Genomic DNA, 27,977 nt, shown 5'->3' with positions numbered 1-27,977 from the left:
TGTGACATTGCATTCATAATTTTCTTTTCTTCCGTGTCTTTTTTATCTTTCTTTTTATGTTTTTGTGGCCTTGTTGGAAATAGCGCGTTTCACCCCCACGAAGAGTGTAATTACCGTCATAAAATACTGTCTCGGTAAGGTATCACGCGCGGATCAGATAAGAATCGCACGGACCCGTTACAGCGATACAGCGGATCAGATAAACTCAAAGAAGCGGGGCGGCGGATCAGATAACGGCACGGCACTCCTCCATTGGCCCACAGCGAAATGACGGTGGGGCATGGAAACGCGCAACACGGCACCAGCACTTCCGAGGTATCCTCAAGCGACTCCGTGACCGGCGCTGCCCAAGCCAGCTTCGATATACTCTCCGTTGCCCTTTTCCCCGCATTAGCTTCACCACTGCCTCTGCACTAACTCTCAGCCTAAAATCGATACCATTTCTGCTTTTTTTCTTTTGTGCAGACAAACCCCGGTTTCTCATTGAGTGTTCAGTCTGATCGACCAACTATGCCCGTTGCACGCCTTGTGGAGCAGCCATCACGAGTACTCGTGAGCGGAGGCTCGTACGCCGGCCTATCGGTTGCGTTGAATCTTCTCGATCTCTGTAATGGCTTGCCGTCTCGCTTTACTGGAGAAAAAGCAGCTCCGGATACCTCCAAGCAAGTACCACTCGAAATTACAATAGTAGACGAGCGCGATGGGTTCTGTAAGTTGCGCCGGATTGTTAATATTAGTTGGGATGATCGAGCGAGCTGACATCAACTCCCCGTGGACAGACCACTTAATCGGCACTCCGCTGGCATTTGCATCTACGGAATACGCTACAAAGGCTTGGACGCTCTTCCAAGACATTCCCGCTCTCCAAACACCTGCTTTCAAGTTTGTCCGGGGCAGCATAACTGGCGTCGACAGTGAGAAAAAGTTCGCGACAATTGCTGAGCACGGCTCACAGCGAGATGTCCAAATTCCATACGACTACTTTGTCGCCGCCACTGGACTGCGACGAGAGGCACCAGCGGCACCGCAGACACTCTCCAAAAAGCAATACATTGTAGAGACGACGAATCATATACGAACCGCCCAGGCAGCGACGGAGGGGGTCATTGTTGTCGGTGCTGGTAAGTATACCCTGTCCAAAAGACCATACACTGGGCAACTGACTTATTTCTTAGGCGCCGTCGGCATTGAAATAGCCGCGGAGTTGAAACTTCTCATGCCTGATGTAAACGTCACTTTGATACACTCACGATCGAAACTACTCTCATCCGAGCCACTGCCCGATGAGTTCAAGGATCGTGCACTACAGCTGGTGCATGAGGCAGGAGTGAGAACAATCCTGGGTGTTCGGGTCGTTGATACGATAGAGAATAAGACCTCTGGGTCCGAGGTTCTACTTTCTGATGGCCGTCGGGTCAAAGCTGACTTGGTCATAAATGCTGTTTCTAAATTCCACCCAACCACTACATACCTCCCATCTACGGTTCTGGATGATGATGGCTACGTGAAGATTACACCGAGGTGAATGCATACCCACAAAGACTGCATTTTGGGTCCTTTTCCCTGGACATCCTACTAACGACAAAATAATTTGCAGTTTGCAATTCAACAGCGACATTCCAAATGCCTATTACCATCACGCCACTGGCGATATCGTATCCTGGTCTGGCATTAAACGTTGTGGTACTGCTATGCATCAAGGTCTATACACGGCCGCAAATATACACCAGAAGATGCTAGCAAATATTCGAAATATCACGCCAGTATACAAAGAATTAGCTTCCGACATACCGCCTATGATGGGGCTTGCAGTCGGCACGCAGGCCGCTTCGTATGGACCTCCTGATAACAGCGTTTCTTCAGGAGAGGATGTGATGCAAATGTTCTTTGGAAATGATCTTGGTTTTACCAGTAAGTCTATACATTGAAACACACCCCTCCAGATAGTTTACCCTTTTTGACCATCAATACTCTAGTCTGCTGGAACTATATGCACCTCGGAGATGCTCCCTTCAAGGTAGAACCTACATTTTTCGCCCCAGAAGAGGACTGTAGGTTGACCCAGTCTCTAGCCAGCGAGCCAATCTGCGCCTGATACCACGAATAGTCGCGTGGCTAGCTTGAGATTTCCCTTTCGCTTAACTTTTGCAGTCTTGAGCGAGACAGCTAAGAACTTGTTTACATTTGTCGCTTCGGCGCTGAGGATGTTTACGACGGCCTTTAAGTGATAGGAATCAACATAGGCTAATTGGAAGATGCGCATAGATTTTTTAACTGTTATTGTCTAATTCATTGCGGTTCTGTAACTAAATTAAACTATCCATATATTGATGATTCAATGAGGTGAAGTATCAAATTCCTATTAGTATGATGAAAAGAAGATCGCAGTTAAATATCACTAGCATTTAGTTTTCTAAATCCCTTAGGAGGTGACACCAGTAAGGAATACTCTGGGGGATATTTTCTATGATAGTCTGGTAGACATAAGCCAAGAATGGGACAGAGGGGATTATGTCCCTGCATTCATAAAGCGCAGAGGGGTGATGTAACATAACCGGGCGATTATTTAATCGTACTGAGCATGTGACATACGCATTATTTCAAGATAACTATTCCTCTTCGTACGTGGAAAAATGAATTTGACGAAAGCTGATCCAAATGGCATCATCGTTTGGATATCGAGATCGCAGGGTCTATGAACGAATGTTCCAATGTCGCTATCGATCAAGTACGTAGAAATATGTACCTTGAGACACTCGGAATTACCGTCGAGGCTATCAACTCCATTAAACTGGTGGCTTCTTACTCACTTGAACACCGCTGCAAGGGCCAATCAAGGAGGTTACCTTTCACAGTGCTTATTCCACATTATGGTTAGCGGTAGCCTACGCCATGGGTCATTTCCTTTACGCATTATCCTACTGGTGGAGCACAATGCAGATAATCACAGGAGTACCCTCAAACACAAATCTCCATTGTCTTGATGTCGTTACTGTCATTGCTCAGCTCTGGGCTACTATGTTTACCCTTGCACCTGACGTGTCACAAGCATATGCCGCGATGTATCGAATTGCGGAAATTTTGGCTGGAGACGAGCAAGAGTATCCACGCAGTGACCTACATTTCGGGGTTATGATATTGCGGCGGGCACTTCTGTTAACCCCCCATCGACTAACGATCCCCTAGGCGTTCGGGTCAATTTCTGGGATGTTTGGTTCTCATATACTGGCGGCTCTAAAGTCGAGTACTCAAATGGAATGAGCATAACTGTCAAACAAGGCCGGTTTACTACCTTAATTGGTCCTGGGGACGCTGGAAAGTCAACAATTTTATCCCTTGTGGAGAGTCAGATAGATGGGCTGGATATCACAAAAATCAGTGGGCACACTGTCGACTAGCTAATATCTATGATACAATAATGGCTATGCCCCAAGGGTATGATACTTCCATTGGACCAGATTGAGGCCAACTCTCGGGTGTACAGAAGCAGAGACTTGCGATTGCACGAGCTTTGGTACGCAAACCTCGTCTTCTCCTGTTAAACGAGTCGGCCAGTGCTCTAGACGCCGAGTGGGAACGGCTTTTTCAACAGAGTCTTGGTCGCATCACAGCGTGTGGCAACGTCACTGTAATTGCTATATGTATGCCATCGCCTGCATACTAGACAAAAAACAGACGTAATTATCTTGATCGATGAAGGTCGCTACGTGGATCGGGGCACGCATGGGAGTTGGTAGAGAGAAACGAGTCTTACCGCATCAACACTAACCACTAGGTGATTAATCATTAGATAAATCCAAGCATGCACATGGAGTCAAGATCATGTAATAGGGGAAGGGTGTACTGCATGTATTATTTGATGATTATGCAGTTTTGTTTGTGACTGTACGTCTACATACTTATCCTAGTAGATTTAAGCGAACCAATTGGTGCAAAGTGACACGTGACATAATATATATATTAATTAGCTACTACATCCATATGTACATGTAATCATCTCTTACTATTCTAAATGTTGACGTCAATGAAAATATTTGAAGACACATGCAGGGGTCAGAAAATACTGTTCCTATCTACACCGCTTTTCGACTTGTAGATCTTGCCAGCCCCTCCCAAGTCAGCATTTTTGAAGTATGCATGATTGCTGACAGACAAAGAGTAAGACGACCTCGGAAACATTTAATCCGCGGTTCATGCCGACAACCAGCCACCATCTTTCTACTAAATCAATAAAGCACGCAAGCGTTTCGTCAGCCAGTGCGTAATTTCGCATGTGCCGTATTGATATGTATGGTAAGTAAAATATTACGGTACAGCGGGTACTATTTCTTCGCCCGTCTCGCGCTACTTGCAGTGGAGAAACACGAAATAAATTTCTTTTTTGGCGAATGGTTCTACCAGAAAGACCTGATACATTGGAGTAGTACAATCGCCAAGAGTTGCATCGGATATGCACGGAGGAGAAAGGCCAATAATACTTCAGACAAGGATTCGTTAGCGAGAACACTGCCTCGCCTTTCATATGAGCTCCGAATGACCATTTTGGCCATTTTTTTAGCGTAAATTCCCCGCACGTGAAGTTGACTCGTTCTACCATGGTGGCGTAGCCTGTTTACTTTGAATGAGTGTCTGATGTGAAGATATTAAATCAAAATGTCGCGAAATATCATCAAGGATGGCTTGCCACTTGTTCGTCTTCCCGAACCGTGGAAAACTTGCTACGAATTGGAGATAATCTCTCACAAAGAAAGGAAGAACCGCCTTTTTCGTCTTGTACTCGCGCAGCGACAGGATGGAGGGGAGACTCCACCGCGACAGCTACATCATGAGACGGCCACCTTCACGGAGCCCATTGAAAGCAACTCTGCGCATACACTTTCGCAACATGATAATACGGTATGGGCGATCGCGCAGCGGGCTCCAATCGTACACCTGGCTTGGAGGGGTTCAGTGCCTCCCGATGTTGGCCAAGTGTGGGCGATTGTATACGCTATTGTCTCTTTACGACCCGAACTCGAGCTGTTCCGGCTATCTTTATCGGGACAGAAAGAGGTGCTGGTGGGCGAGGAACTACAAAGTGTCGGCCTTGCAGTAAATCATCCAGTGCCCTGTCCTCGACCCGGACTACCTACTCATGATGCCAAGTTAGGTAATGGACAATTGGTTGTGTCAAGAGCGACATTCTGGCAAGGCGCAGGCTCGCCCTTTGGATCACGACCGGCGTGGGTCGCGAGTCCGACACTGCATGGAGCACGCAGGGCACCTGTTTGTGAATTTCCAGTCCGACCTCTACAGCAGACGATGACAACGGGGTTCCCGGAAACCAGAGTCCATGCTCTTCATCCTGTTAGGCTGGCCAAGCCAGCGCCTGGAGCATTGATCTACAGCCGGTATATTCCTCACCTGGACGAGTTCTTTTCTATGGACCTACTCGACTATACCAATGATGAACATCTGAGACTGTTCAACAAATGGCAGAACGATCCCCGTGTGGCCAAGGGTTGGAATGAGACAGGGACACTGGACCAGCATCGCGAGTATCTGCGTCGAATCCACGAGGATCCCCACCAGATGGCAGTGCTGGCCAAGTTCAACGACATTTACTTTGCGTATTTTGAGATATACTGGGCAAAGGAAGACCATCTAGGAGCATACTATGACGCGGGCGACTACGATCGCGGTCGACACTCACTAGTTGGAGATGTACGGTTTCGTGGCGCTCATCGCGTCATGGCATGGTGGTCTAGCCTGATGCATTACATCTTTCTCGATGACCCGCGTACCGAGTATGTCGTTGGCGAGCCGAAGTATACCAACGCGACGGTACTCGCATATGACTTTGCTCACGGGTTTAACGTGGAGAAGTTGATTGACTTGCCTCACAAGCGATCAGCCTTTGTCAGGTGTCCCCGAGCCAAATTCTTCCAGATTTCGTCGTTTTCATTTTCGGCGGAAGATGAGAAGCTGGTGAGACAGGGAAACCCAGACCGGGCTGTGAAGCTGTGATAAAGCTCGTAATAAGATTGAGCAAACAGCATTTGAAATTATGGCAAGAATAAAAACAAGATAACACAAAATTATATATGCCTTCAGCAATTATGGAAAAAATAAAAATTTAATGTATTTGGATTGACCATACCTTTCCCCTCCTTGTATTACCTCCTAGTTGCTTAAAGATATACTCCCACCACGACCAAGCTCGAACTCTAAGAAACTGCACAGCACTTTTTAAGCTGCAAGCTTGCTGCGTTAGCTTGCATATATTTACTAGGAGCAACAGCTAGCTGGACTGCTCTGTGTAGCACAACGAAAAGATGCGTCGGAGAAGGAAAGGGAGTTGTCTCCACCCACTGGCTTATATTCGTATAGCTACCTGCTAAGGCCTAATAATACAACCTGAGATGCCTGTCCGTAATCGGAGTCAGCGTATTACCTAGTACGTATATTACCACGTTAATAAACGGTAACATCCCGCCACGGATCAGATAAGATTACAAGCCCCACCGTAAGCAATTAATGCATTTGTGACGAGCAAATCATGTAAATGCCCTCCATCAGATAAAAAATTTTCTTCTCTTCCTCTTCCTGCTTTGGTGTTAGTCGTGGCGCCACGTATTTCGATTTTCTAGACCGACCCTCACTGTCGCAATTTGCATGGAATGTTTGGAATGGCTCAAGGAGCGGTTATACCGCATGAAGAAACTCGCAAAGACAAAAGGGCAAAAGTGGACGTCGATCAGTTCTGGGCATTGGATCAATTATTGGGCTAATATTCAACCACAAAATTGGGGGGAGAGAAACACAGTAATAATGTCGTGCCGATTTGCCGCAGTAATGCGCAAGGGCCGAAGCACAAACAACATCACAATTAGCTATGTTTTTCTAGACCCTGACACATAATGATGCATTTATCTGCCTGACAAGCTTCAGGAATAATAATGGCAGTCCTAGAATTGAGCTTTGAATACCCACCCCAAAAGGTATCATGGACAAAACGAGACGCTCTCCTATTCGCGAATTCAATCGGTTGCAATTCATCTAGCCAGCTTCACTTTCTCTATGTTAGCAACATCCTCGTTTTCTTCCCTCGTGAGAATCCAGAAGCTTTAGACTGATACCATGATATATATGTTAGGAGGCTCATCCGCATTTTCAAATATTCCCAACATACCCTATTGTTTTGACGTTCAAGTATGACAGCGAAGATGTCGTTGACTTTCTAGAGCGCAATACGGACACACCTAACCCCCCTGGGTACCCCAAACTAGATTGGACACGAGCAGTAGATGGTCGAAGACGAATTAAAATTCTGAAGCAACTTCCTGTTTCTTCTGCTGGCAGATCTTGGGAGGTCCGTTCGCGAGTGGTCGGTATATACGATAAAGGGATTGGTAAAGGAACCGTAATGGAACGCGTGCACGATCTGGTAGACGCAGAAACTGGTCAAGTTTACACAAGCTCCTGGGAAAACTGCTTTTTCTTAGGAGCCGGAGGGTGGGGTGGTAATAGAGGTTTGTCTCCTAGGCCTAGCATAAGCAAAATTTCTAACTATTCATATATGGAAGGCCCAAGGATGAATGAATATCGGCCCCCCGCTGGTCGCAAACCAGATACTGTACAGATATTACAGACGACACTCGAAACGGCTCACCTCTACCGACTCAATGGGGACTATAATCCTCTCCATGCATCACCTGAGGCTGGAAAGACGCTCGGGTACGGCGGTATCATTATCCACGGTCTTTTCAGCTGGAATGTTGCTGCACAAGTAGTCTTGCAGCACTACGGACGTAGTAACGGGAAAGCTCTCCGTGATTTTGAGGCTCGATTCACATCACCTGTATGCCCGGGGAACACACTCAACATACAGTTGTGGGATATGGGGCCGGTTGAGGGATCGACTGGCATTGACGAGGATTGTTGTCTCAATGAAATTCGATTCAATATCAAAGTTGGTAACCGAACGGTTTTATCCAATGGGAGGGCTTTGTTGGAGACAAGGCAGAACAGTGCGAAACTATAGAAATTATATTTGCTTTTCAAAAATGATAGATGAGAAAATCAACGACACAATCTTGTTTTATCCCCATCAATCGATGGGGGAATAAATTGATATACGCCCACACCACTTAGGAAACGAACAACTCCATCTTCATACCGAAGACCGGTGTCACAGTCTAGCTCTGTTGATTGCTTTCCGACTAGCCATCAGGGAGTCCAGGATTTCATCTGCACGTACAGCAAGAATGGAAAGTAGACTATCACTGATCTGTAGGTGAAAGAGGAATTAGGATTAGCGAGCTCTCAGATGATCTACGATGAAGAATTGACTAAGACTCACCCCATGACTATTCTCGCATGATCCTTGAAGCCATACGCCGGCATCACGGACGACAGAACCCGGTTGGAACAGTACGCGATAGTTCCTTTGGACCAAATGGCCGTTGTTCCCTGGACCCGACAGCAAAAGTGGCTTCAATTCCTCTAGGATACTAAGGAAAGGATTTCTCCGATATCCAGTAGCGGCAACCACCATATCGAAAGCTTCACTGGTTGTGCTATTTGTTCCAGTAATAGTGTTCTTCAATTGAAGCTTTATTGCCTTTTGATCCGACTCCTGTATTCCGGTAACTTCAGTGTTGTGCATCAACGACAGAGCCCAATCGCGGGAATCCGGGTACAACAGTTTTTGTCTGTAAAGTTTTTCATATATTCCTTCGATCAGATGCATTCGAACGACACTATAATTCGTCGCTTTGTTTTTGGCCAAGCTTTCTTTGCGGTTCGCGGGATTGAGGGAGTAGAACTCGTCGACGCTGGCAGGATCAAAGATTTCATTCACACTATGAGAGGGATTTGACGATTAGAAGCTTGAATTAGCTCGGTATGGCAGTTAATTACTCACAAAGGGCTATCGTCGCTTGGCCTCAAAGCAGAGTCCCGGAAAATCAGAGCAACACGCGAGTTAGGGTATCTCGATTGTAGATCTTCGGAAATTTCCACCGCGCTTTGCCCACCTCCCACGACGGCAAAACGGTACTTAGCATTCTCATCTTTGAATTGTCGAGGTACTGTATGCAAGTACTGAGACGAATGGATTATCTGTCCATTGAACCGAGGGCTCCTTAATCCGTCTGGAACCGACATCTCACCACCATTCGCAACTATAACGTGTTTGGCGTAGAGGTGTCGAGTGCTACCAGATTTCACATCTCGTGCGGTCACATTGAAAGACTCGACTGCCTGGTTGGGAGCATTTGTTTTCACCGGGGCCACTTTTACCACCTCTTGGTTAAATTGAACCCAGTCTCCAAAATGCGACGCGCACCACTTCATGTAGTCATTGAACTCTTCTCTAAAAGGCGTATGAGTTGAAAGGTTGATGAAGTGGGCGAGGCGATCGTGTTTGTGCAAGTAGTTTGCAAAAGTGAAGTATGACTGCGGATTGCGCATTGTCGCCAGGTCTTTCATGAAGGAAATCTGCATCTTTGTTCCCGGCAGCAACATGCCTGTGTGCCAGCCGAATTCGGCCTGACGTTCGAGAAAGAGAATGTTTTTGTCCGCGAGTCCCCTCTCCCGAATAGCAATAGCAATTGCCAGTGCTGCTGGCCCGAAACCAATGCACAGAATGTCATATTGCTGGCTGTGGGGAGAGGATATGGATTTGCCTTCAAATGGGGATTCTGCTCCCTGAATGTTCTGGGATTGCTCCATGATGACTTGTTTCCTTCTGTTATCGTTTGTGTATGTGTGGATTGAACTGAACACAGAGTATGCCACAGCCTGAGATTGCAGATGAAAATGAAAATTCTGGTGGCTAGTCTCTTAAGATGCAACCTAGAGCTCTCGATGATCAAGCCGATCAAACGCCGATTCGGATTTTGTCTCGTGCGCCGATATCGATCCTGCAGCTATAGCACAAGAGCTAGCAACCCTGACTCGTAAGCTACCTTGAAGAGGGGCCGTTAGGAGCTATAGTTGGCTGATCACAAACGCCAATAAAGCTGGCGTTGCGGATCAGATAACTTTGAGCGGTGGAGCTGCTCGTATTGCGCTATTTTGGTGGGGTGGTCCTTGTTTTCCGTGAAATACCATGTTACGACGGCGTGACGTGACAGTATGTAAAACATGTTTATTGTCTTGCACGTGGAGCCACGATCGGTCCGCAAACAGCAGAAGGCCTGATTTCGGTAACCCATGAAACTTATACGTTAGCCTAGAAAAGAAAATATTTCATGCCAGGCAATCAAAAAAAGGACTGAAGTCCGAGTAAAATTCTTACCTCGGCTCCGCTGGAATGGGATCGCACCAAGCCAATTGAACATAAAGATTTTGAGAAGACTGGTATTTTCTCGCTCACTTTAAAACCCGTATAATAGCATCCAGCTTTTATTTCATCATGGTGGTGGGCGCTCAGTCGGATATCGCCCTTACGCGGCTTCAGCAAACACAAAACCACATCGCCCCGGAAGCTCCCCATCGTGAGGTTGAGAGACTGTCGATTGTTCACGGCCCTACAACCTCTCCTTTGTGGGAGCTGACTTTGAGCGAACTGCTCGAACTTCAGTGCCTACGGTATCGCGATTCCGAATGCCTCGTTGTGCCTTGGACAAGTATCCGGTGGACGTATGGACAACTCCAAGAGGAAAGCGAAAGGCTGTCTCGCGGTCTAATTGCCCGGGGCGTGCAGCATGGCGATCGTATAGGAATTATGGCGGGTAATTGTGAACAATACGCTTCTCTTTTCTTTGCAGCCGCTGCAGTCGGTGCTATTCTGGTAGTCATCAATAATACCTATACAAAAGCAGAGCTTCTGTACGCCTTGGAGCACACATGTAGGTTTGGCAATACAGGCAGTCCCTCTAAGCAATATATTATTATCAATTCTGATCTTTGCCACAGCTTGCAAGCTTCTCTTTATATCCCCTACCATTGGCCGCCATTCACTAGAGGATGCGATTGATCACCTCGACTCTCGAGATCGACAACATGTTTTTCCGGACCTCGACGTTGTCATCATCCGTGGTCAGTACAAGTCATTTAAAACATATCATGACATCATCTGCGAGGGAGAGGCCATACCCAGAAAAGCTGCTTATCGACATGCAAATGTAATAAGCCCGTATGATGTCTGTAATTTACAGTTCACAAGTGGCTCTACGGGAAATCCAAAGGCATCGATGTTGACACACCAGTAAGTCAGCTAAATATCAACAATTCGTTTTAGTAGGAATTGCTGACCCAGGTTCTCTCTAGTAATCTCGTTAATAACTCCCGATTTATCGGCGATCGCATGGACCTGACTTCGTCAGACATCCTCTGTTGCCCACCACCACTATTTCACTGTTTTGGTCTCGTTCTCGGTTTGCTCGCGTGTATTACTCATGGTGCAAAGATTGTCTATCCTAGTGAGACGTTTGAACCTGCTGCTGTTCTACAGGCTATTTCCAGCGAAAGATGCACAGCAGTGCATGGTGTCCCAACCATGTTTGAGTCCATCCTTAGCTTACCCCGACCAAAGGATTTTGACTGTTCTCAAGTACGAACCGGAATTATTGCTGGTTCTCCAGTCCCATACACTCTGATGCAGCGCTTAGTCAATGAATTGAACATGTCAGAATTCACTAGTAGCTATGGGCTGACCGAAGCATCACCGACATGCTTCAATGCCTTCACTTATGATACCATTGATCGCCGACTTACAACTGTCGGAAAGGTTATGCCACATGCTAGCTCCAAGATTATTAATCCTAAGACCGGTCACACTCTTCCAGTTGGGGAGCGTGGTGAACTTTGCATGAGTGGCTATCAAGTACATAGCGGATATTGGAAAAACCCACAAAAGACGTCAGACACACTTCTTAAAGATGAGGACGGCCGAGTTTGGCTCCGGACAGGAGATGAAGCAGTTTTTAGTGCGGATGGATATTGTACAATCACTGGTCGTTTCAAAGACATCATCATCCGTGGTGGCGAGAATATTTATCCCCTGGAGATTGAGGAGAGGCTGGTTACTCATCCCGCCATCTCTCGTGTTGCTGTGGTTGGTATACCCGATCAACACTATGGAGAGGTTGTCGGTGCGTTTCTAGAAATTCCAAAAGATGCCACTACCAGCGATACACTACGTGCCGAAGATCTCCGAAACTGGATGCGGGAGACATTGGGCCGCCACAAGGCTCCGAGATATTTCTTCGTCTGCGGATCGCATGCTTTGCTTCCTACCTCGCTCCCCCAAACTGGAAGCGGAAAGATTCAGAAACAAATCCTTCGAGAGCTAGGCTGGAAGTTGGTACAAGAAGGTGAAGTCAAGGTAACCCTTGACTAAGGGATTGTTGACAACATTGAAGGGAGGATCGTGTTCTCTTCGTTAAAGTCTAGCATTTTGAAAAGTATACATTGTATGTTAAAAAATGGAGATGGGTATTACGTATAGATACTTCCAATTCCCAAGCTAGAGGGAAGGTATTGATATGTATTAATAAATCGAATCTACTATCGACCGATAGTATTGAAGCTTCAAAGAATAACTATACAAGCGATACCAAAGAAGTAAACTATGTTTTGTTCATACAAACTAACATTTATGTGAGCACTGCCTGTTATAGTTCCATGTAACTGGTGATCGAGAGTAGTTAAAACTTTTCATGCTAAGTTATTAATTGATCCTTTGAAGTATTCCACATTATAATCAAACGGATACTATCAACCACTATAAAAAAAACTAGGGATGCCATTAAATTTATAATATACGGGAGCAAGCCCTCCATTCACTTAACAGCTTGGTCTCTATGAGGGCATTTTCGGAACATATCAGCCACCTGGTCAATGGGCGCAGTCACCAAGCAAAAAGCCGTCTCCAGTGGCGGTTTGCTTGGAGTTATTGGGTGAGATCGTGACGGAACAAAGGCCTTGGTTCTCACGAAAGAATTGGCAAGAGCATTGCTGTCCTTTTCGCTCAATGACTCCTCTAGTTTCATGAGATCGTTGGTTTCTTCGTCATCGATATACCGAGACACATCTACCATTAAGGCTTTGATTATGGGAATAAACTGCGGGTTAGATGGCTGCGTGTGTTGAAATGTCTTGAGCTGCGCTTTAATCTAAATTAAATACACAAGAGTTAATAATACACGTTGTATTCGCTCAAAAGGGATCATCTTACGCGTTGGTGCGCCTGGCGATCTTTTTCAGCTACCATAAGCCCTCCACGGACAGCCTTTTCAATAGCTGGATAAACGACAAGTTCTTCTGCAGCGACATTCCGTGCTAGCTCCCAGATGAAAAGGTTCTGAAATCGGATTATTTCATCGTGGTAATTTGCGTCCACAATGCGATGGTAGCATGCTATTATTTCCTTGTGATCTTGTTTTATCACGTCGCTGATTCGTTGCGTCATGGTGAAAGCCCTGGATTCTTTTAAATAGAAATACTAAAGCTAGTTGAGCATTTAGTCTATGTGCGCAACAGAAAGATCTGGGGTTGAACTGTTGTAAAGCCAGAATCACTTTGTCCTTGAGATATGTCATGATGAGCTAGCTGTACGCGGCAAATTTGACATCCAAATAATATTTGTGGCAATTTTCCGCCGCTTTCGGGGTGCGCACAGGGAGTTAAGTAATGACGCAACAAGACCTATTTGATCCCATTAGTTGTTCACGCGCATCTACACATTCCAGAACATAATTTTGAGGTGGAACTCACTCAATCCATCAAGAAACGGTGCACTCGCCACGAGAGATCCTTTTTTCCCTCCTTCTTAGGGCTGTATATTTGTGTGCGAATACTGGTCCACTACCTTCATATATTATACAATGCCATTCTAACCCTTTTTAAGAGCAAATTCTAAATGTTTAAACTATTCTGGCATACAACGGCCCGTTTATTTCTTCGAAATTCACGCGTCGATTCTGCCAGATCAAGCATAAAGGTCAACTAGGGCAGGCGTCTTTACGCAATAATCTAGTAGGAAAAATATATTTCCAGCAGCATCGACGACGCGATGCGATTGGCCCTGGGATACCTTTCTAGGGTATTAACGTGATCTGACGATCCGCTACCGGGAATGGGGAACGACATAATCGCAGAACTTACATCACTGGCTCGCCCAGAATATTATATCGTGCCCAAACATGGAAACCCTACAAAAATGCTCACAAAAGTCGGATTGTTTCCCTTTAGACATTCTAGGTCAGCAACCGCGCATTAATAGGTTGTATACGCAAATCACACTCTGCTTTGCACTTCCCGGTAGCGGCCCGGTCACGGAGCAAAAAACCATCAATATCCTAAGAAAAGGCATTAGAGTACTGTCATCTACTTTTCCATGGACAGCAGGAAGGGTCATCAAGGAAAATGACTGTTTCCAGATACGGCCTCTTGAGAGTTGCCCTGACATAGTTGTCAAGGATTGCAAACACGACGTCTCACTGCCGGACTGGGACACACTCCAAAAAGCCCAATTTCCATTCAGCATGTTGAAAGAGTCAGACATAGCACCGTACAATACTCTTGTATCCTCAGCTATAACAGACTTGGACCTACCGGTGTTTATTGTTCAGGCAAATTTCATTTCCGGGGGGCTCCTATTGACAATCAATGGCCAGCATGGTTCGATGGACATGGCGGGCCAGGGGCAGGTGATGCAGCTTCTCACCAAGGCCAGCCGTGGGGAGCAGTTTACCGCTGCTGAAGTACGTATTGGGAACATGAGTCGAAGGAGTGTCATTCCATTACTTGATTTCTACACGCCAGAGCCTGTTTCGGAGCCCCAAGTCGTCGATAACAATAGTCAGAACCAGCCTATTCAAAAAGAAGATAAAGAATCGCCAATCGTATGGGCATATTTCGTCTTCTCTAGCACATCTCTAGCCTGTCTAAAGTCGAGTGCGACTGAAACTGTACCAGGAAATGGTTTCGTCTCCACAGACGATGTGCTAAGTGTTTTTGTCTGGAAAGCAATGACCCGAGCACGTCTTCCGCGTTTTACGGCGCCAAATGTACTCAAGTCAACACTTTTTCGCAATGTTGATGTCCGACACCACCTTTCTATTCCTTCTTCATATCCAGGACTAGTGACAAACGCAACAATCCACACCTATGCGATGAACGCCGTCATGGATGAGCCTTTGGGTATCCTGGCAAACGACCTTCGCTCTGCGCTTGACCTAGAATCGTTAAAGTACAAGACCCGCATTTTGGCAACGCAAATCAGCACTGCTGAGAATGCACAGAAGCCAAGTTTTGTTTCTGGTAGTGTCCCTGAATTGGATGTTAGACTTAGTTCATGGGCCAAAGAGAAATTCTACGATCTTGACTTTGGATTTGGAAAGCCAACAGCGGTTAGAAGACCACAGTTCATCGTTGGGGCGAGAGAAGGGCTAGTCTATTTCCTACCGAAGAAGCCAGACGGTGAGATTGTGATCGGCATATGCTTACGAGAGGATGACATGGAGCGGTTGAAAGATGACAAGGGGTTCGCCAACTTTGGCCTATATATTGGATGAAATGGTAGAATTTTGGGAGAACAATCATTGATATATTCACCTACATGCAACTGCATTTGTAAGAAGTCAAAGCGAAATGTAAGTTTCTCCCAACGGCTGTTGCTAGGTCTATCGTACATAGCTCAAAAATTATAATTACCCAATAAGAGCATCATCATCAAGCTTCCAGGAGATCCGCGTATTCACTTAGTGATTGCCCGATCAAATCTGGCATTTCCCAAATATTGTCACCTCCAAACAGTCGTGACCACAGCCTAGTGACAATCGCACAAAGCCGCATGTTATTTTCTAGCAACCAGTTCCTGCTCGCTCCATGTTGGGTTTCTTGGACCATTTCTATGACAAAGTCGAGGATTTTGTGCTCATGCTCTGTTACTACAGGATACAACCCAGGTGTTGTGACTACCTCGAGCCATTTAGCGAGAAGAACTGCACTCTCCAAAGAACATAGTGCGTATTGGTTAGACCATAGTGCAACGTGCGTATGTGCAACATAGCTTATGCCAAGTTTTACCGGAATGCTCAATGCATGAGCACAATGAAGTGCCGCTCGAGTGAGCCGGTCACTTCGCTGGGCAGGTAGACTATTCCTCAATGATAATGCAATCTGATGTGGATCCCATGTATCAAGACGCCGGATAGAACCAGTAGCCATGTTTATTCGAATATAGGCTAGTCGCAAGAGCGACATTGACGTGAAAGATACAGGGCCGTGTGGGCTAAAGGGGTTCATGGAAGATTCCTGATTGTGTTCCCAACACTGGCACCACCGTTCCAGGACGCGTTCTAAGTTAGCAATATCAGGTGATATTACGCCGTCAGTTTGCGGATATGATAGTCGAGATGACTTCCGTACCAACCAAAGATGCTGGATGATTGCGTGGATCAAGACATACCCACCGAGCGTCGAAAAGCTATTCACATTCACACCTTTGGGGCGTGCGTCTGTATCGCCGTTAAAAAGAAAACCAAGGGCATCAGTGAGCTTCGGCTCTCCTTGACTCTGCTTTCTTGCCTCGAGCCAGGATGCCTGTCCAGTGGCTTGCCATTCCGTTTCAGTGCAAGGGAGCTCCATTGTGATCTCTTCAGCTAGAATGACAGGTGGGAGATCATAGACAATAGTGTGGAGGTTAAGAAAGCAAAATACGATAAGTTTTGTTCGCTTTGCAATTTCCCGCTTTGTACAGCTCCTCCACGAAGAGTCTTCTACCCGAGGTAAAGTGTTTAAACCACCCATCCTCAGCAGTGCCTCGATGGAACTTCGCATTGACAACGCTTCAAAATATGGAGGAGTATGTTCCGACCACCCACTCACTGCGATGAGAAACGTAAGCGATTGGATCATATCCAGCAAAACTTCATAATCGTCATTATTGTTAGCAATAAACCGCGACCCTTCCTCAACGTGAGGAGGGTTTTCTTTCAAGGAGGCTCGCATCCTGTGGCCTGCCGAGTTGGAATACCGTCGTATGCGCTCCATCGTCATAGCTTTGGAGATTTCATACAAATTCATGCTCATTTCAACTTCGTGGTAATAACGAGATCCGAGAGAGGCCATGGCGAGCAATGACTCGGCCGAGATCTCGTCGATATTCATAGTCGGCGGGTGAAGAAAAGGGTAATAGTCATGAAAGCCAGTGAAATACCCCGTTAAACATCGCGATAAAGCATGGCGAGACGGTAGCTTTGGATTGTCGAGGACGTTTCCATAGTGATTCAAGGAAGAAACCAATCGGTCACGGCAGTCAGTTGTGACAGTAATGCAGCCTTTAGGCGGACCCCAATGGGGAGGGTTGAGCCGATCCGGCTGAAGTGAGGGCAAATTTGAACCCAACCGAGGTAGAATTGTGTTGCCAGTAGAGGGAGGTATGGTTTCGGATAATGCCGTTCTGTCTGCTGTGTGATTTGGGACTAGAGAGTGCAAGTTGATTGCTGGGAAAAGGGGCAAAGGCTGGTACGTTGGTGAGTACGGATTGCTTGGAAGTGAGACACTATCCAAGAAGGAAGAAAAATCATTTCCGTCATATGGGGTCAAATCGGGCATTCGAAAATGAGGACTGAAGTTCTCTAACGGGGCATGGTCAGGGTTGGATACCGACCCCTGATAGGACATCAAATGATCTTCTCTAGGATGAATCGAAGACGGAGAAAGACGACTGGGACTCTGCCCTGCGAAAGCAGGGGTGATAGGGAGAGCATGGTCCTTAGAGATCGTGGAGGAAGGCGTATTCAGGGCCTGAAATGTCGAATTTGGAGACAATAATGCGGGTGATTCCTCTATAAGTGAGGTTGCATGTGCCAGCCGCTCATGACGCGCCAATAGGTCTCTACAGAGATAGATCAATACCCGGATGCAGCTAAAAACTAACCATCACTCACTTTCGGGTAAAAGACTTCTCACAGCGTTGGCAAGCAAAAGGCTTCTCCTTGGTATCTAATGAACATTAAGCAAGATTGGTCTATGCGATGCCATTGTCTGACAGAGGGATAATGGACTAACGTGATCGATCATGACGCTGCAAATGTTCTAATCTGGCAAACGATCTGGAACAACGTTGGCACTGGTATGTCCTAGCCACCTTGGGCATATCGTGATCTGATAGTAGGGCCTGATAGTGTTTACTATTTTATTACTACCGAAGCATCACGCATGGCCTTCTGTAACAAGTCTAGCCATCACCTTTTCGCTTTAGGTAAGAAGAAGAAGAGGCCGGAGACTCCGGAAACGGAAAGGCCCGGTTTTCACAGCAGAAAGTACTGACCGCCTTCCCTTTTTGGATTGTGAGTAAAAACTGCAGAAAAATGTTTAAGAGTAAATAATAATTAGTTAAGAATTATTATTATTATTATCTCTGTTATTATTATTATTGACTAAAACTTCTGTGAGACTCACGATGCGACGTGGAGATCCCCGAATTGGGGTTCCCTTGGCGACCCCACCTCCAAATTGGAGAAGCACTCAATTCTTCTGTCGATAAAGTCGCATATGCTGCGATTAATAATAATGCGCTGAGGAGATAACGAATCCTTTCTCCAATAATTCTACTCAATCAGGTTTGCATCTCGGCATCTCCGAAACGCCAAAAAAAAAAAAAAAAAAAAAAAAAAAAGGAAATGCGGCCTAAAATCTTCAAATACAACGATTTTCAACATGTTACACTCGAGACGATAAAAGATAACAAGACGTTGTAAAAAAGGATATCAAAATTTTACACGTGGTTATCTGCTGCAGAAGACAGATTTTATCGGAGGCGCCCCAATCTGCAGGTTCACGATGAGCCTAGAAACCGACAGTAGCGATGCTCAAAGCATCGAGTATCTCTATCTAGAGATGGACACTCCTTTACCAATACCTTCAGATATCGCAGCCCCCTCCATATTGAATCCAGGACCACAGCCAGAATGTCCTGATCTCAAAAAATACACTTCACCTTTCGCCTGGGCAAAATCGAGGAAATCCATGATGACTGCCACTGCCTGCTCCGTTACAGCTCTTGCGGGCTATGCGGCGGGTGAGATGGGACCTGCTGCTGCTGAGCTGACAGAGAAATGGGGCATTAGTAATGTTGTCTACCAGCTCAATATTACCCTTTTCTGTATTGGGTTTGCCGCGGCACCGATGGTCCTCGCTCCATTTTCCGAGATCAATGGAAGGAGGCCTATATTCATTGCCAGTGGCATTTTGTTTGTTGGTTAGTGTCCTGTTATCTCTGGTCTGAATGTTGACTCTAATAGAAATACTCATAGCAAGCTTGGTCGGCTGCGGAGGGACTGGGTCATTTGCCGGACTTCTCGTCGCCAGGGTGTTCGAGGGCATTGCTTCATGTATGTCGAAATGCCCCAGTATGAACGAATCAGCATTGGCTAATATACCGCCCTAGCAACTTTTTCAACCATGGTTGGCGGCGTTATCAGTGATATTTATCACGCTGATGATCGCAACACACCCATGTCCCTGTTTGCTGGGTCGGCTCTATTCGGGACCGGTTTGAGTCCGCTCATCTCCAGCATTATTCAGACTCGCATATCTTGGCGCTGGATCTATTATTCACACGCTATTGCAGCCGGCATCTTTACCGTCATAATCTATCTCTTTTTCGAGGAGACCAGAGGGAGTGTGCTTCTCAGCAGGAAAGCACGAGCATTAAACAAATACTACGAGGAGCGGGAGAAAACTGGGTATTTTGGGGTGATCATGTCAATGGACGAAAAGGGTGAGAGTAGAATTATCAAACGTATTCGATGGAGAGTAAAAAGCGATGAAGAGCGTGATTCTTTGGCAATGATGATAAGTATATCGGTTTATCGCCCATTTCGTAAGTTCTCAATCTCGTTCGGTCGTTGGCGGATACAAATAACTCATTTGGTCCACAAGTACGGGTTTTGCCACTAACACTGCCATAGATATGCTCCTGACAGAGCCTGTGGTCTTTTTCTTTTCACTTTGGGCCGCTTTCAGTTGGGCCATATTATACCTTCAATTTGGTTCTATCACACTCATCTTTAGCACCAACCACCACTTTGACACTGAGGAAACAGGAGCGGTATTCGCTGGTACGTATCTACTGCTTAAACAAGCAAACAACAAAAAAAATCGTGCTGAGTGTTTTTCCAGCTATATGTGTGGGAGCTATCCTTGGAACCGTTTTGAGCATTTGTCAAGATATACTTGCTTTCCGATTTGGCACCCGTGTGAGGACACCCGAAACTCGACTCCATTTTGCTTGTGTGATATCCACCCTGATGCCAGCCGGCCTTTTCTGGTTTGGATGGACTTCTTATTCATCGACACCGTGGATTGTCCCAACACTTGCCGTTGGCTGTGCCACAATTGGTATTTTATCCATCTATCTAGCAGTCTTCAACTACTTAGCCGATACATATCATCGTTATGCCAGTTCAGCTATTGCGGCACAATCATTTTGTAAGATGACTTCTCTCCCCGGCGTCTCATGTACTGACGCTGCATAGGTCGTAACATGCTCGGTGGCGTGTTTCCACTGGTGACACAAATTATGTTCAAAAATCTTGGATATCCTGGCGCCTCGAGTCTACTGGGCGGTATTGTAAGTTGCTACAAAACACCTACTTTCAGTTTCAATGCTGACCTGGCTTAGGGCGCTGCTCTGACCTTGGTCCCCTGGGTTCTGCTGTTCTTTGGCACTCGCATCCGTGCTAAATCAAAATTTGCCAGCGTGAGTAACCCTTTTTTAAACGTGACGTTTATCTACTAACCGTTTATTTAGCAATTATCGAAACAGTTAGAACATTGAAAACATGTTATTAGCCTCTATCAAGCGAATAAATGTATATAATATACACGGGAAAACAAACATCCTTGTCTCATGTCTGTCAGCCAAATACATGCAATAACCCCACAATATCAATATTGATACTTGAAAATTTTCTTCTCTATGTGTCGAGTGGCGTCGGTGCTATTTCAATTAATTACTGCATTGTATGCTATAGCAAAAGCTCTCCTCCATTTGTAGGAATGATGCTTCCTGTTGAATTCGTGTCCTTCATCAGATAAATATATGCTTCTGCTGCCTCTTCCACACTCCCTACCTTCCCCAAAGCAATCTTTTTACTAAGAGTGTCCTCTATTGAGGCGGGAGCAGGTCCCCAAATTTCCGTCTTTACTGCTCCAGGGCTGACAAGGTTGACCCGGATAGGTTTCAGATCAAGTGCGAGATTCCGCGTCATACCCTCAACTCCAGCCGCGTATGATGTGAGCACTGTATATTGCGGCATCGGTCTATCAGCGACTTTGCCCCCCGTCAAGGTTATGGAAGAGGTCCAGTGGTTCTTGAGAAACCGAGAGGTAAGTTTCCCGAGAAGTAATGGTGCCACGAATCGTACCATCCCGCTTCGCTGGATAAATTCCAAGTCGATATCGCTTGTTTCGCGATGCTGAAGTGAGTCGCCGGCGGTAAATACTATGTGATCGAGCGGCTGGTCATAAAATCCTTTTTTCGCATCGATAAGAAGCCTTTCCAACTGGGATTCCACGTCTGAATTGCTCAAGTCAACCGTGTATCCCGCAACCTTGATCGGTTCGGGTTGGGAAGCATCTTTCAATCTTTTGACAGCATTATCGACACGAGATTTATTCGATGAAGCAATCGCCACGCTGAGACCCTGTTGTAAGGCAAGTTGTGCGACCCCAAACCCTATTCCTGAGGAGCCGCCGATGACGAGGAGTGAATGACCTGAGATAGAAGGCATTTTGTAACGGTTTGTATTCATCAAGCAGAATAAGGATAAGAAAAGCATTGATGTCATGGTCATTTTATATTTCTTTTAAACTCCGACCCTCCGTCACTATTCATATGTGAAATGGACTCTCTAGTTCGATCTCGGACTTTAGAAGCAATTATCTCCCGACAACCGTACTAACAAAATAGCCAGTTTTGACTCGATAAACCTGTGATCGGCTTCAAAGACTTCCGCCGTTTTATCTTCCACACGCTCGTTGCTACCAGGCATCATTGATCCATTGATAAATTGATGTAATCACCACGAGATCTAAATTTCTGGTACTATAACGCATGCATGAGTGCAGTTGACACAAACAACATTGCGTCATATAGATGTACATATTATCATATTTTGTCTGGTATTTCTATAATGTGTATATTTTGATATCTTTACATATAACGCCCAATCGATAGCTGGTATGATCGAATCCCATTCGGTGCGACCAAGACTATTTATATTCACGTTCAAAACGCTGGAATGCATTCAGCGGTTAATTCCGATGTCGAAACAAGTGTTTTATGACAGATCCAACTCAGACTAGTCTTTATACTGCCTTATAATGTCGTCCATAGTAGATTGGCCGGTCCAGTCACCGAAGTCCCATAGGCCCTGGACTGACCATTAGCAAAATGAATGATAAATTCCAAGAGTACCAACCTGCATCTGATTCAATGTGTCACCACAGAGGAGTGGTAGTGAAAGAGACGGGTCACGACTTAAATCGGATCCGACTATGGAAGAATTTACGAATGAAGGTTGATTGCACGTCAGTGACTTAGGGTCTGAGGAGAGTTAGAATTTTCGTGGACGAGAGAAAGGTGTATACCAACCTATCGAGAAAAAGGCGGAATCGTTACTTGCTCCAGACACACCTCCTGACGGTGAATTTCCTGTTTGTAGCTGTGGCTCTGGTGCCCTTTTCAGGACAACTCGCAGCATTTGAGCAGCCTTTTGTGCGTCCCGTGACATATCACTCAATTCAATCCAGATAAAATAAGACTGTCTCAGAGCTTGAACTATTTTCTCTGGCATGTTTCCTTCGTATTGAGCTCGGATTGGGGTTTCTCGATGGCTATTGTCTAGGTCGGCACATAAAATCGTGGTCGCTAGGAGCCAGATATGTTTTATCAAGGAGTAATATTTCCACTTTTCATGATAAAGACGCCTTCCCTCCTGGGATTCTTCGTGTAAACTGAGCTGGATATGGAGAATTTCCAATGCAGATTCAATGCATGATTTCCGGGAGTATAGATAGCGGTCGTTTGATTGTGCTGCTAACATATACCCTCGATGCAGAATACAGCGAGACTTGTAGTAGGATAAAGCTAGGAATATCCTATTCACAACCACTTCAGGGGTATCTGTCAGGGATCTGCTCATCGGCCGCATGCGCAGGGGTACCGGCATCGTTTGAAATTGCTCTTCGAGTATCTTGTCCAGTTTCAAGATTTCGTCGTATGAAGCCACCTTCATCGGCGACCCAATGAGGTCTATGATCATGTTAAAGGTTGATACCAGCCTATTTTTCATCACCAGAAATTGAATGCTACTAGGCTCGAAACCGGTCCTAGGCGGGGGTAATTCAGACATATCACGATCGAGTGCGTCGTCGTTGACGTCTCTAGGCTCCCTTGTATCTGCTTGAGAGTCGTTAATCATTCGGGGAAGACCATACTGCCCTGCAGCAGCCGAATCAATTTGGAAGATAACGGCCCAGGCTCGGCGTCGCATCTCAGATTGAAATGGAGAAAGCCGTGGAGATTGGGATCCGTCGCGATGATAGCCCATTCGAACCGCCATGTGCACGATGATGCCCATCAAAATCCATGTACCAGTTTGGCTATCGGCAGCATTTAAATATTCTATAGACAAGTAGTGTAAGAGAGTCTCCACTGTATACGGCACGCATTTGGTATAGTCAGCCAAAGAAAGGCACTGGGCAGTTCGAACGCGGTAAGTCTGGATACTGTCTGACAGCTTCATGTCAAGAATATCAGATGTACTTGGGCCTGACAGTGACCTTTCTAACTTCTCGGTTGAGGCCCCCAAGCACATCACGGCAAATAAAAGACCGATCCACATGGTAGATGTCTTTTGTGGATATTCCCAAAATCGATGGTACTAGAATCATTCATTAGCGAACATTCATACTATAAAACAAAGTTGCTATATCCGACCTCTTCTAGAAAGGTTGGGCCGTGAATTAAGACTGTATTATTGGTGAGTTAAAGGGCTGTTATGTAGTCATACGAGATAACTGACGCGAGTTGATATTTTTCGAATTAAAGTATTTGGCCACCAGTATGTCTGCTGTTGGGCGTGGTGGAATAGTTGCTATTATACTCGGCCTATCAATAGGCTGGAAATGCCCTAGAATCAGTGCTGGTCCACTACCTTGAAAACTTGGCTCCATTCCCAGGCTATCACTGTCCACGGTGTCAACAGTCACGGGGACGTCGCTATCGTCAAAGTAATCCTTTAGCTCAGCAATCTGTTCATCGCAAACGAGGTAGGTTAGAGGCAATAAGCCGACAGCACATGAACTGGAAAGATCTTTACATTATCAAGGATAGCTGTCCAGTGTGATCCTTCAACATAAGTTGTCCCGGTGTTTTCCAGACTAATTCTTCCGAAACTCTGGGACAACTGCGAAACGCCTGCAACGGAATCTTGCGGCAGGTATCGTGCAGAAGACCCATGCTGGTGCTTTAATGACAATACTAGTTTCTCTAGCTTGGCGACTCTTTCGTGCATCGCAAGCGAAGGCTGTATGACCCTTTTTCCGCTCTGCAAATGGGCAGAGGGTTGGTATGCACACGACAATGAAAGACCGCGGCGTGCGCAAGAGTCGCACGGCAAGCCACGGTCGCATTTCAATCTGAGCAGGTAATCAGGGACTAGACTCAATAAACAAAGGGAAGCCTACTTCGCTTTCCTGCAACGAGTGCACGACAGCTGCGGCTTGTCTCTTCGCTGACTGAGGGGCGGAACAGGTTGCGCCGGCTCGGACGATACATTATGGCCCTGTGATAACGACATTCGGATGGTGCATTTACTGGCACTTCTCTGTGCAATCACCAGGGCTGAGGATTTTCCTGCTGCTATAAACGGGCGTCGGAGATAACAGAAAGCTTTCTCCGACCCTCCGACCATCCGATTAAGTAGACCAGCCTCTTAGTCTTTATTTGAACCCCCGCCAATAAAATAACCCTGTTGGCCAGTGGGGCGATAGCTACACTGTCTCATTTGGAAGTCATTACCCTGTGCTTTGTATGGTTTTCAGAGAGAGGAGGGAATTTTTGGGCTCGATTTTCAAAATGATGCTCTGGCGTGGCTGATTTGGACACGAAGTATTGTTTAGGGTTGGGGTTATGCACATGGATAATTAAACTGCTGGCAATAGATGTACCACACTTTTTCTTTAGTAGACAACTTGGGCATTATAGAAAGGCGAGATTCTTCACTAGGTCTACATTGTTTTAGACGGAAGGTGATCTTATTTGTGATGTCCATGTTGATATGGCATTTGAAGCTTGAGCCTTGGGCAATGATTGGTATTATATTAAAATCTATTCTGCGATGAGTGAAAACTCCACGATAATGGATACAAAAAACAAGAAAACAAAATTGCTTGAAAAAAAAAAAAACCATCCTAGCTATGCTTAGTTTTGCAGCGCCGGGTTCGGGGAAAGGAATAAACCAAGGCGTATCAGCTTGAGAGCCAAATTAAACTGCTGTTTGGGATAGTATAGGGAATATTGGAGTGTCATAAGTCGTGCGTGTGTCGAGACAAGGATCATACGACAGTAACTGTCTGGTTGAGGAACTCTATCAAGGGATAGGTACTGGCCTATATAAAACGAACAACTAGTTAGCACTCTTTATCACAAATCGAAAGAAAGGCAAGTGGATTTACCCCGACAAGCGAAAAGTGCGAGACGCCGAGCACGGCGAGGCCAGAAATCTCATCAGGAATCTCGACAGTAAAGTTCTGATACGGAGGTTGGACACCGTTATGGAACTCTGGGTCAAATCCTCCCTGGTACAAAACAGTACCCAGGCTGTCACTTGGGGAAGTGCATTTTCCATCTTTGCACGGCGAGATGCCGATCACAACCGCGATTTCGTTCGAGCCGGTCAACGTATCCTAACACTAGTGAGAACTGGAAACACCCGAAGCAGCACTGTGGGAGACTTACTGGGCGCTGGACTTGAACGGTTTCGTTTGACCCTGCTGTTAACTGGGCGCCCTTTTGGGGAAGACCAATTTTGGCAGACTGAGCTAGGGCCGTGGTGGCGAAAAGGCCGAGGGCGAATACGGATTTCATCATATTGAAAAATTTGGAACGAACGAGAGCAAAAGAGGATCGATCCTGTAAGCTTTGGAATTAAGTTGAATCTGTATGTCGGACAGTGTGCGTTGTGTATCAGTCTGAGTTGGAATCAAGGAGACTTTAATAGTCCAGCCAGGCAGTGGACCTGACTCAGAAGCACAATGACAGCAAAATTTAACAACTGCGCAGAACCCAACGAGTCACGGCAATCCCCGCCCAACGACTCCGCATTATTCACCGATCATCTTTCCGATCGAGAGTGGCTTTTTCTCCCGTCTAGCTGCGGATCAAAGACAATGATGCTGCGCCGTGAATCCCAATGACGTGGACGCCGCGAAGATCAACGAGCTAAGGCTGAGACATCGTCTCTTCTCCACGTGTAGATCACAAAATTGGTCCCTGGGTGGCGCTGGGGTTCTATAATTTTTTGGTGTTTGCGTTTGTTTATTTTCTTCTTGTTCTTCTACATTGCTGCAAGATTTCTACAAAAGGAAATCACTGACTATGCAGCCTCGGAGGGATTGGGACAAATGAGATGCCAAGCGAGGGGCTATTGAATTTAAATTACTAGGGGATCAATAATATGTTGCCCACCGCAATTAATAACAATCCGGCCTAAAAACACAAAAAAAGAAAGAAGAACCGTTGTGGATTACGAGAGCTAGCTCCTATTTTTTCTTCTTCGATCTCTCAAATCCAGTCGAAGTATCCTAGACGCTAAACAGAATTCCCTTGGCTATGGAGCACCATCGCATCGTCTTTGTCCCTTTAATGTTCCGGTCATAATTTCGGAAAGCGATGTGGTGCTCGAGCCACTATATGGGAAAAAGAAAAGACAAGATCTACGGCCGCAGTCGCTGGAGTGAAACCTGCTCCAGTAAAGAAAATGTAAAAATAGTGTCTTACCCTATGCCCTACGTGGACGAATCGAGTTGGCGCCTGTGTGTGGGTATTATTATGCAGCCGAGCATCCGGACCAGGTTTGGAATGTGGGCGAGCCAATGGCAATGAATAAAACGGATGATTTACACTCTCCCAGAGAAACAAGCAGCGAATAGTAATAATGGTAGCAATGCAAATGAAGAAAATACAGCTCGCGCGGCTTGGCCACCATGCGCCTTGTCGATAGGTCTCACTTCACTCACGAACATAGGGCAAATCGCCACCTCGCCCATCTGTGGAGTAAAAACAAATCAAATGGCGTGTATTTTGCAGGGATCGGTATGTCTCGTAAAATAATGCTAATTATAGGTAAGACAGTTTTATCTCACATTGTGTAAGCACGCCTTGGAGCTTACATACAAAAAAATAGGTAAGCTTTCCTTAATGGGAAAAGTTTGTGACGACATCAGGAAATTTAATGATATAATGTCGATGTATATTATCCCCTAGTATATTTGGTTCGACTATTTTGTTTGGGTGTTTGTTTTAGAAGGACCAAACCGGAACACTTCTCAACTGAAATAGATAGTATTCCCATCGAAATTGCACGTTCCTTTCGGTTCGCCACAGTAAATTAAGAATGTCTTCTGCTAAATTGACAAGGAAAATTGGTAGAGACGTAGAGGCTGCAGTCCTCGGTCAGACCGAGGTATTGGCTACCCCTGCCCCTGAGCTCTTGACAAGCATCTACCCAGGCTTCATATCAAGTAGCTGAAATCGAAAGTAAAGCACGCATTCACCTCTCTATCAATCATTTAGGCCTATATTTGTTTCTGTTATGCACTACATTTGCGTGTTTTTCATCGGGGGTTTTCATAACAGGAAATTAGAGACGAGCGGCCTTAAGAATAATTATAAAAGGTCTGTCTCTTCGAACATTTCGTTCTGCATACCTCAAGAGCTAGAAAAATCCCAAGCCAAAAGTCTTTTCTAA

The 27,977-nt window shown here is 45.8% G+C and overlaps 10 protein-coding genes across 10 annotated transcripts; 5 read left to right on the top strand and 5 right to left on the bottom strand.

The window, feature by feature from the left end:
• Positions 1-510: 510 nt before the first annotated feature.
• On the top strand, positions 511-2,095 carry TRUGW13939_01426 (uncharacterized protein; the record flags this gene model as incomplete). Its single annotated transcript, XM_035484626.1, has 5 exons — positions 511-709; positions 780-1,121; positions 1,176-1,521; positions 1,598-1,911; positions 1,977-2,095. 5 exons carry the CDS (start codon positions 511-513, stop codon positions 2,093-2,095), a joined length of 1,320 nt encoding a protein of 439 aa, XP_035340519.1.
• A 2,558-nt stretch (positions 2,096-4,653) lies between these two features.
• Positions 4,654-8,023, top strand: TRUGW13939_01425 (uncharacterized protein; the record flags this gene model as incomplete). The annotated part of the gene is made up of 3 exons (XM_035484625.1): positions 4,654-5,967; positions 7,136-7,511; positions 7,566-8,023. 3 exons carry the CDS (start codon positions 4,654-4,656, stop codon positions 8,021-8,023), a joined length of 2,148 nt encoding a protein of 715 aa, XP_035340518.1.
• A 147-nt stretch (positions 8,024-8,170) lies between these two features.
• On the bottom strand, positions 8,171-9,714 carry TRUGW13939_01424 (uncharacterized protein; the record flags this gene model as incomplete). Its single annotated transcript, XM_035484624.1, has 3 exons — positions 8,171-8,269; positions 8,342-8,843; positions 8,906-9,714. 3 exons carry the CDS (start codon positions 9,712-9,714, stop codon positions 8,171-8,173), a joined length of 1,410 nt encoding a protein of 469 aa, XP_035340517.1.
• A 685-nt stretch (positions 9,715-10,399) lies between these two features.
• TRUGW13939_01423 (uncharacterized protein) lies at positions 10,400-12,328 on the top strand (the record flags this gene model as incomplete). The annotated part of the gene is made up of 3 exons (XM_035484623.1): positions 10,400-10,835; positions 10,903-11,194; positions 11,257-12,328. 3 exons carry the CDS (start codon positions 10,400-10,402, stop codon positions 12,326-12,328), a joined length of 1,800 nt encoding a protein of 599 aa, XP_035340516.1.
• Positions 12,329-12,770: 442 nt separating this feature from the next.
• Positions 12,771-13,399, bottom strand: TRUGW13939_01422 (uncharacterized protein; the record flags this gene model as incomplete). Its single annotated transcript, XM_035484622.1, has 2 exons — positions 12,771-13,103; positions 13,166-13,399. 2 exons carry the CDS (start codon positions 13,397-13,399, stop codon positions 12,771-12,773), a joined length of 567 nt encoding a protein of 188 aa, XP_035340515.1.
• A 733-nt stretch (positions 13,400-14,132) lies between these two features.
• On the top strand, positions 14,133-15,506 carry TRUGW13939_01421 (uncharacterized protein; the record flags this gene model as incomplete). Its single annotated transcript, XM_035484621.1, has 1 exon — positions 14,133-15,506. The coding sequence occupies one exon, from the start codon at positions 14,133-14,135 to the stop codon at positions 15,504-15,506; it is 1,374 nt and encodes a 457-aa protein (XP_035340514.1).
• Positions 15,507-15,663: 157 nt separating this feature from the next.
• Positions 15,664-18,094, bottom strand: TRUGW13939_01420 (uncharacterized protein; the record flags this gene model as incomplete). Its single annotated transcript, XM_035484620.1, has 3 exons — positions 15,664-17,833; positions 17,886-17,940; positions 18,007-18,094. The coding sequence occupies 3 exons, from the start codon at positions 18,092-18,094 to the stop codon at positions 15,664-15,666; spliced, it is 2,313 nt and encodes a 770-aa protein (XP_035340513.1).
• A 686-nt stretch (positions 18,095-18,780) lies between these two features.
• Positions 18,781-20,779, top strand: TRUGW13939_01419 (uncharacterized protein; the record flags this gene model as incomplete). The annotated part of the gene is made up of 8 exons (XM_035484619.1): positions 18,781-19,198; positions 19,254-19,331; positions 19,388-19,822; positions 19,911-20,060; positions 20,122-20,430; positions 20,478-20,572; positions 20,624-20,701; positions 20,753-20,779. 8 exons carry the CDS (start codon positions 18,781-18,783, stop codon positions 20,777-20,779), a joined length of 1,590 nt encoding a protein of 529 aa, XP_035340512.1.
• Positions 20,780-20,969: 190 nt separating this feature from the next.
• On the bottom strand, positions 20,970-21,734 carry TRUGW13939_01418 (uncharacterized protein; the record flags this gene model as incomplete). Its single annotated transcript, XM_035484618.1, has 1 exon — positions 20,970-21,734. The coding sequence occupies one exon, from the start codon at positions 21,732-21,734 to the stop codon at positions 20,970-20,972; it is 765 nt and encodes a 254-aa protein (XP_035340511.1).
• Positions 21,735-22,559: 825 nt separating this feature from the next.
• Positions 22,560-26,098, bottom strand: TRUGW13939_01417 (uncharacterized protein; the record flags this gene model as incomplete). The annotated part of the gene is made up of 6 exons (XM_035484617.1): positions 22,560-23,888; positions 23,945-23,976; positions 24,030-24,258; positions 24,327-24,473; positions 25,684-25,914; positions 25,967-26,098. 6 exons carry the CDS (start codon positions 26,096-26,098, stop codon positions 22,560-22,562), a joined length of 2,100 nt encoding a protein of 699 aa, XP_035340510.1.
• Positions 26,099-27,977: the final 1,879 nt, after the last annotated feature.

This window comes from Talaromyces rugulosus, chromosome I (genome assembly GCF_013368755.1).
Source record: "Talaromyces rugulosus chromosome I, complete sequence".
Lineage (NCBI taxonomy): Eukaryota > Fungi > Ascomycota > Eurotiomycetes > Eurotiales > Trichocomaceae > Talaromyces > Talaromyces rugulosus.
This window is presented reverse-complemented; position numbering and strand designations above follow the sequence as displayed.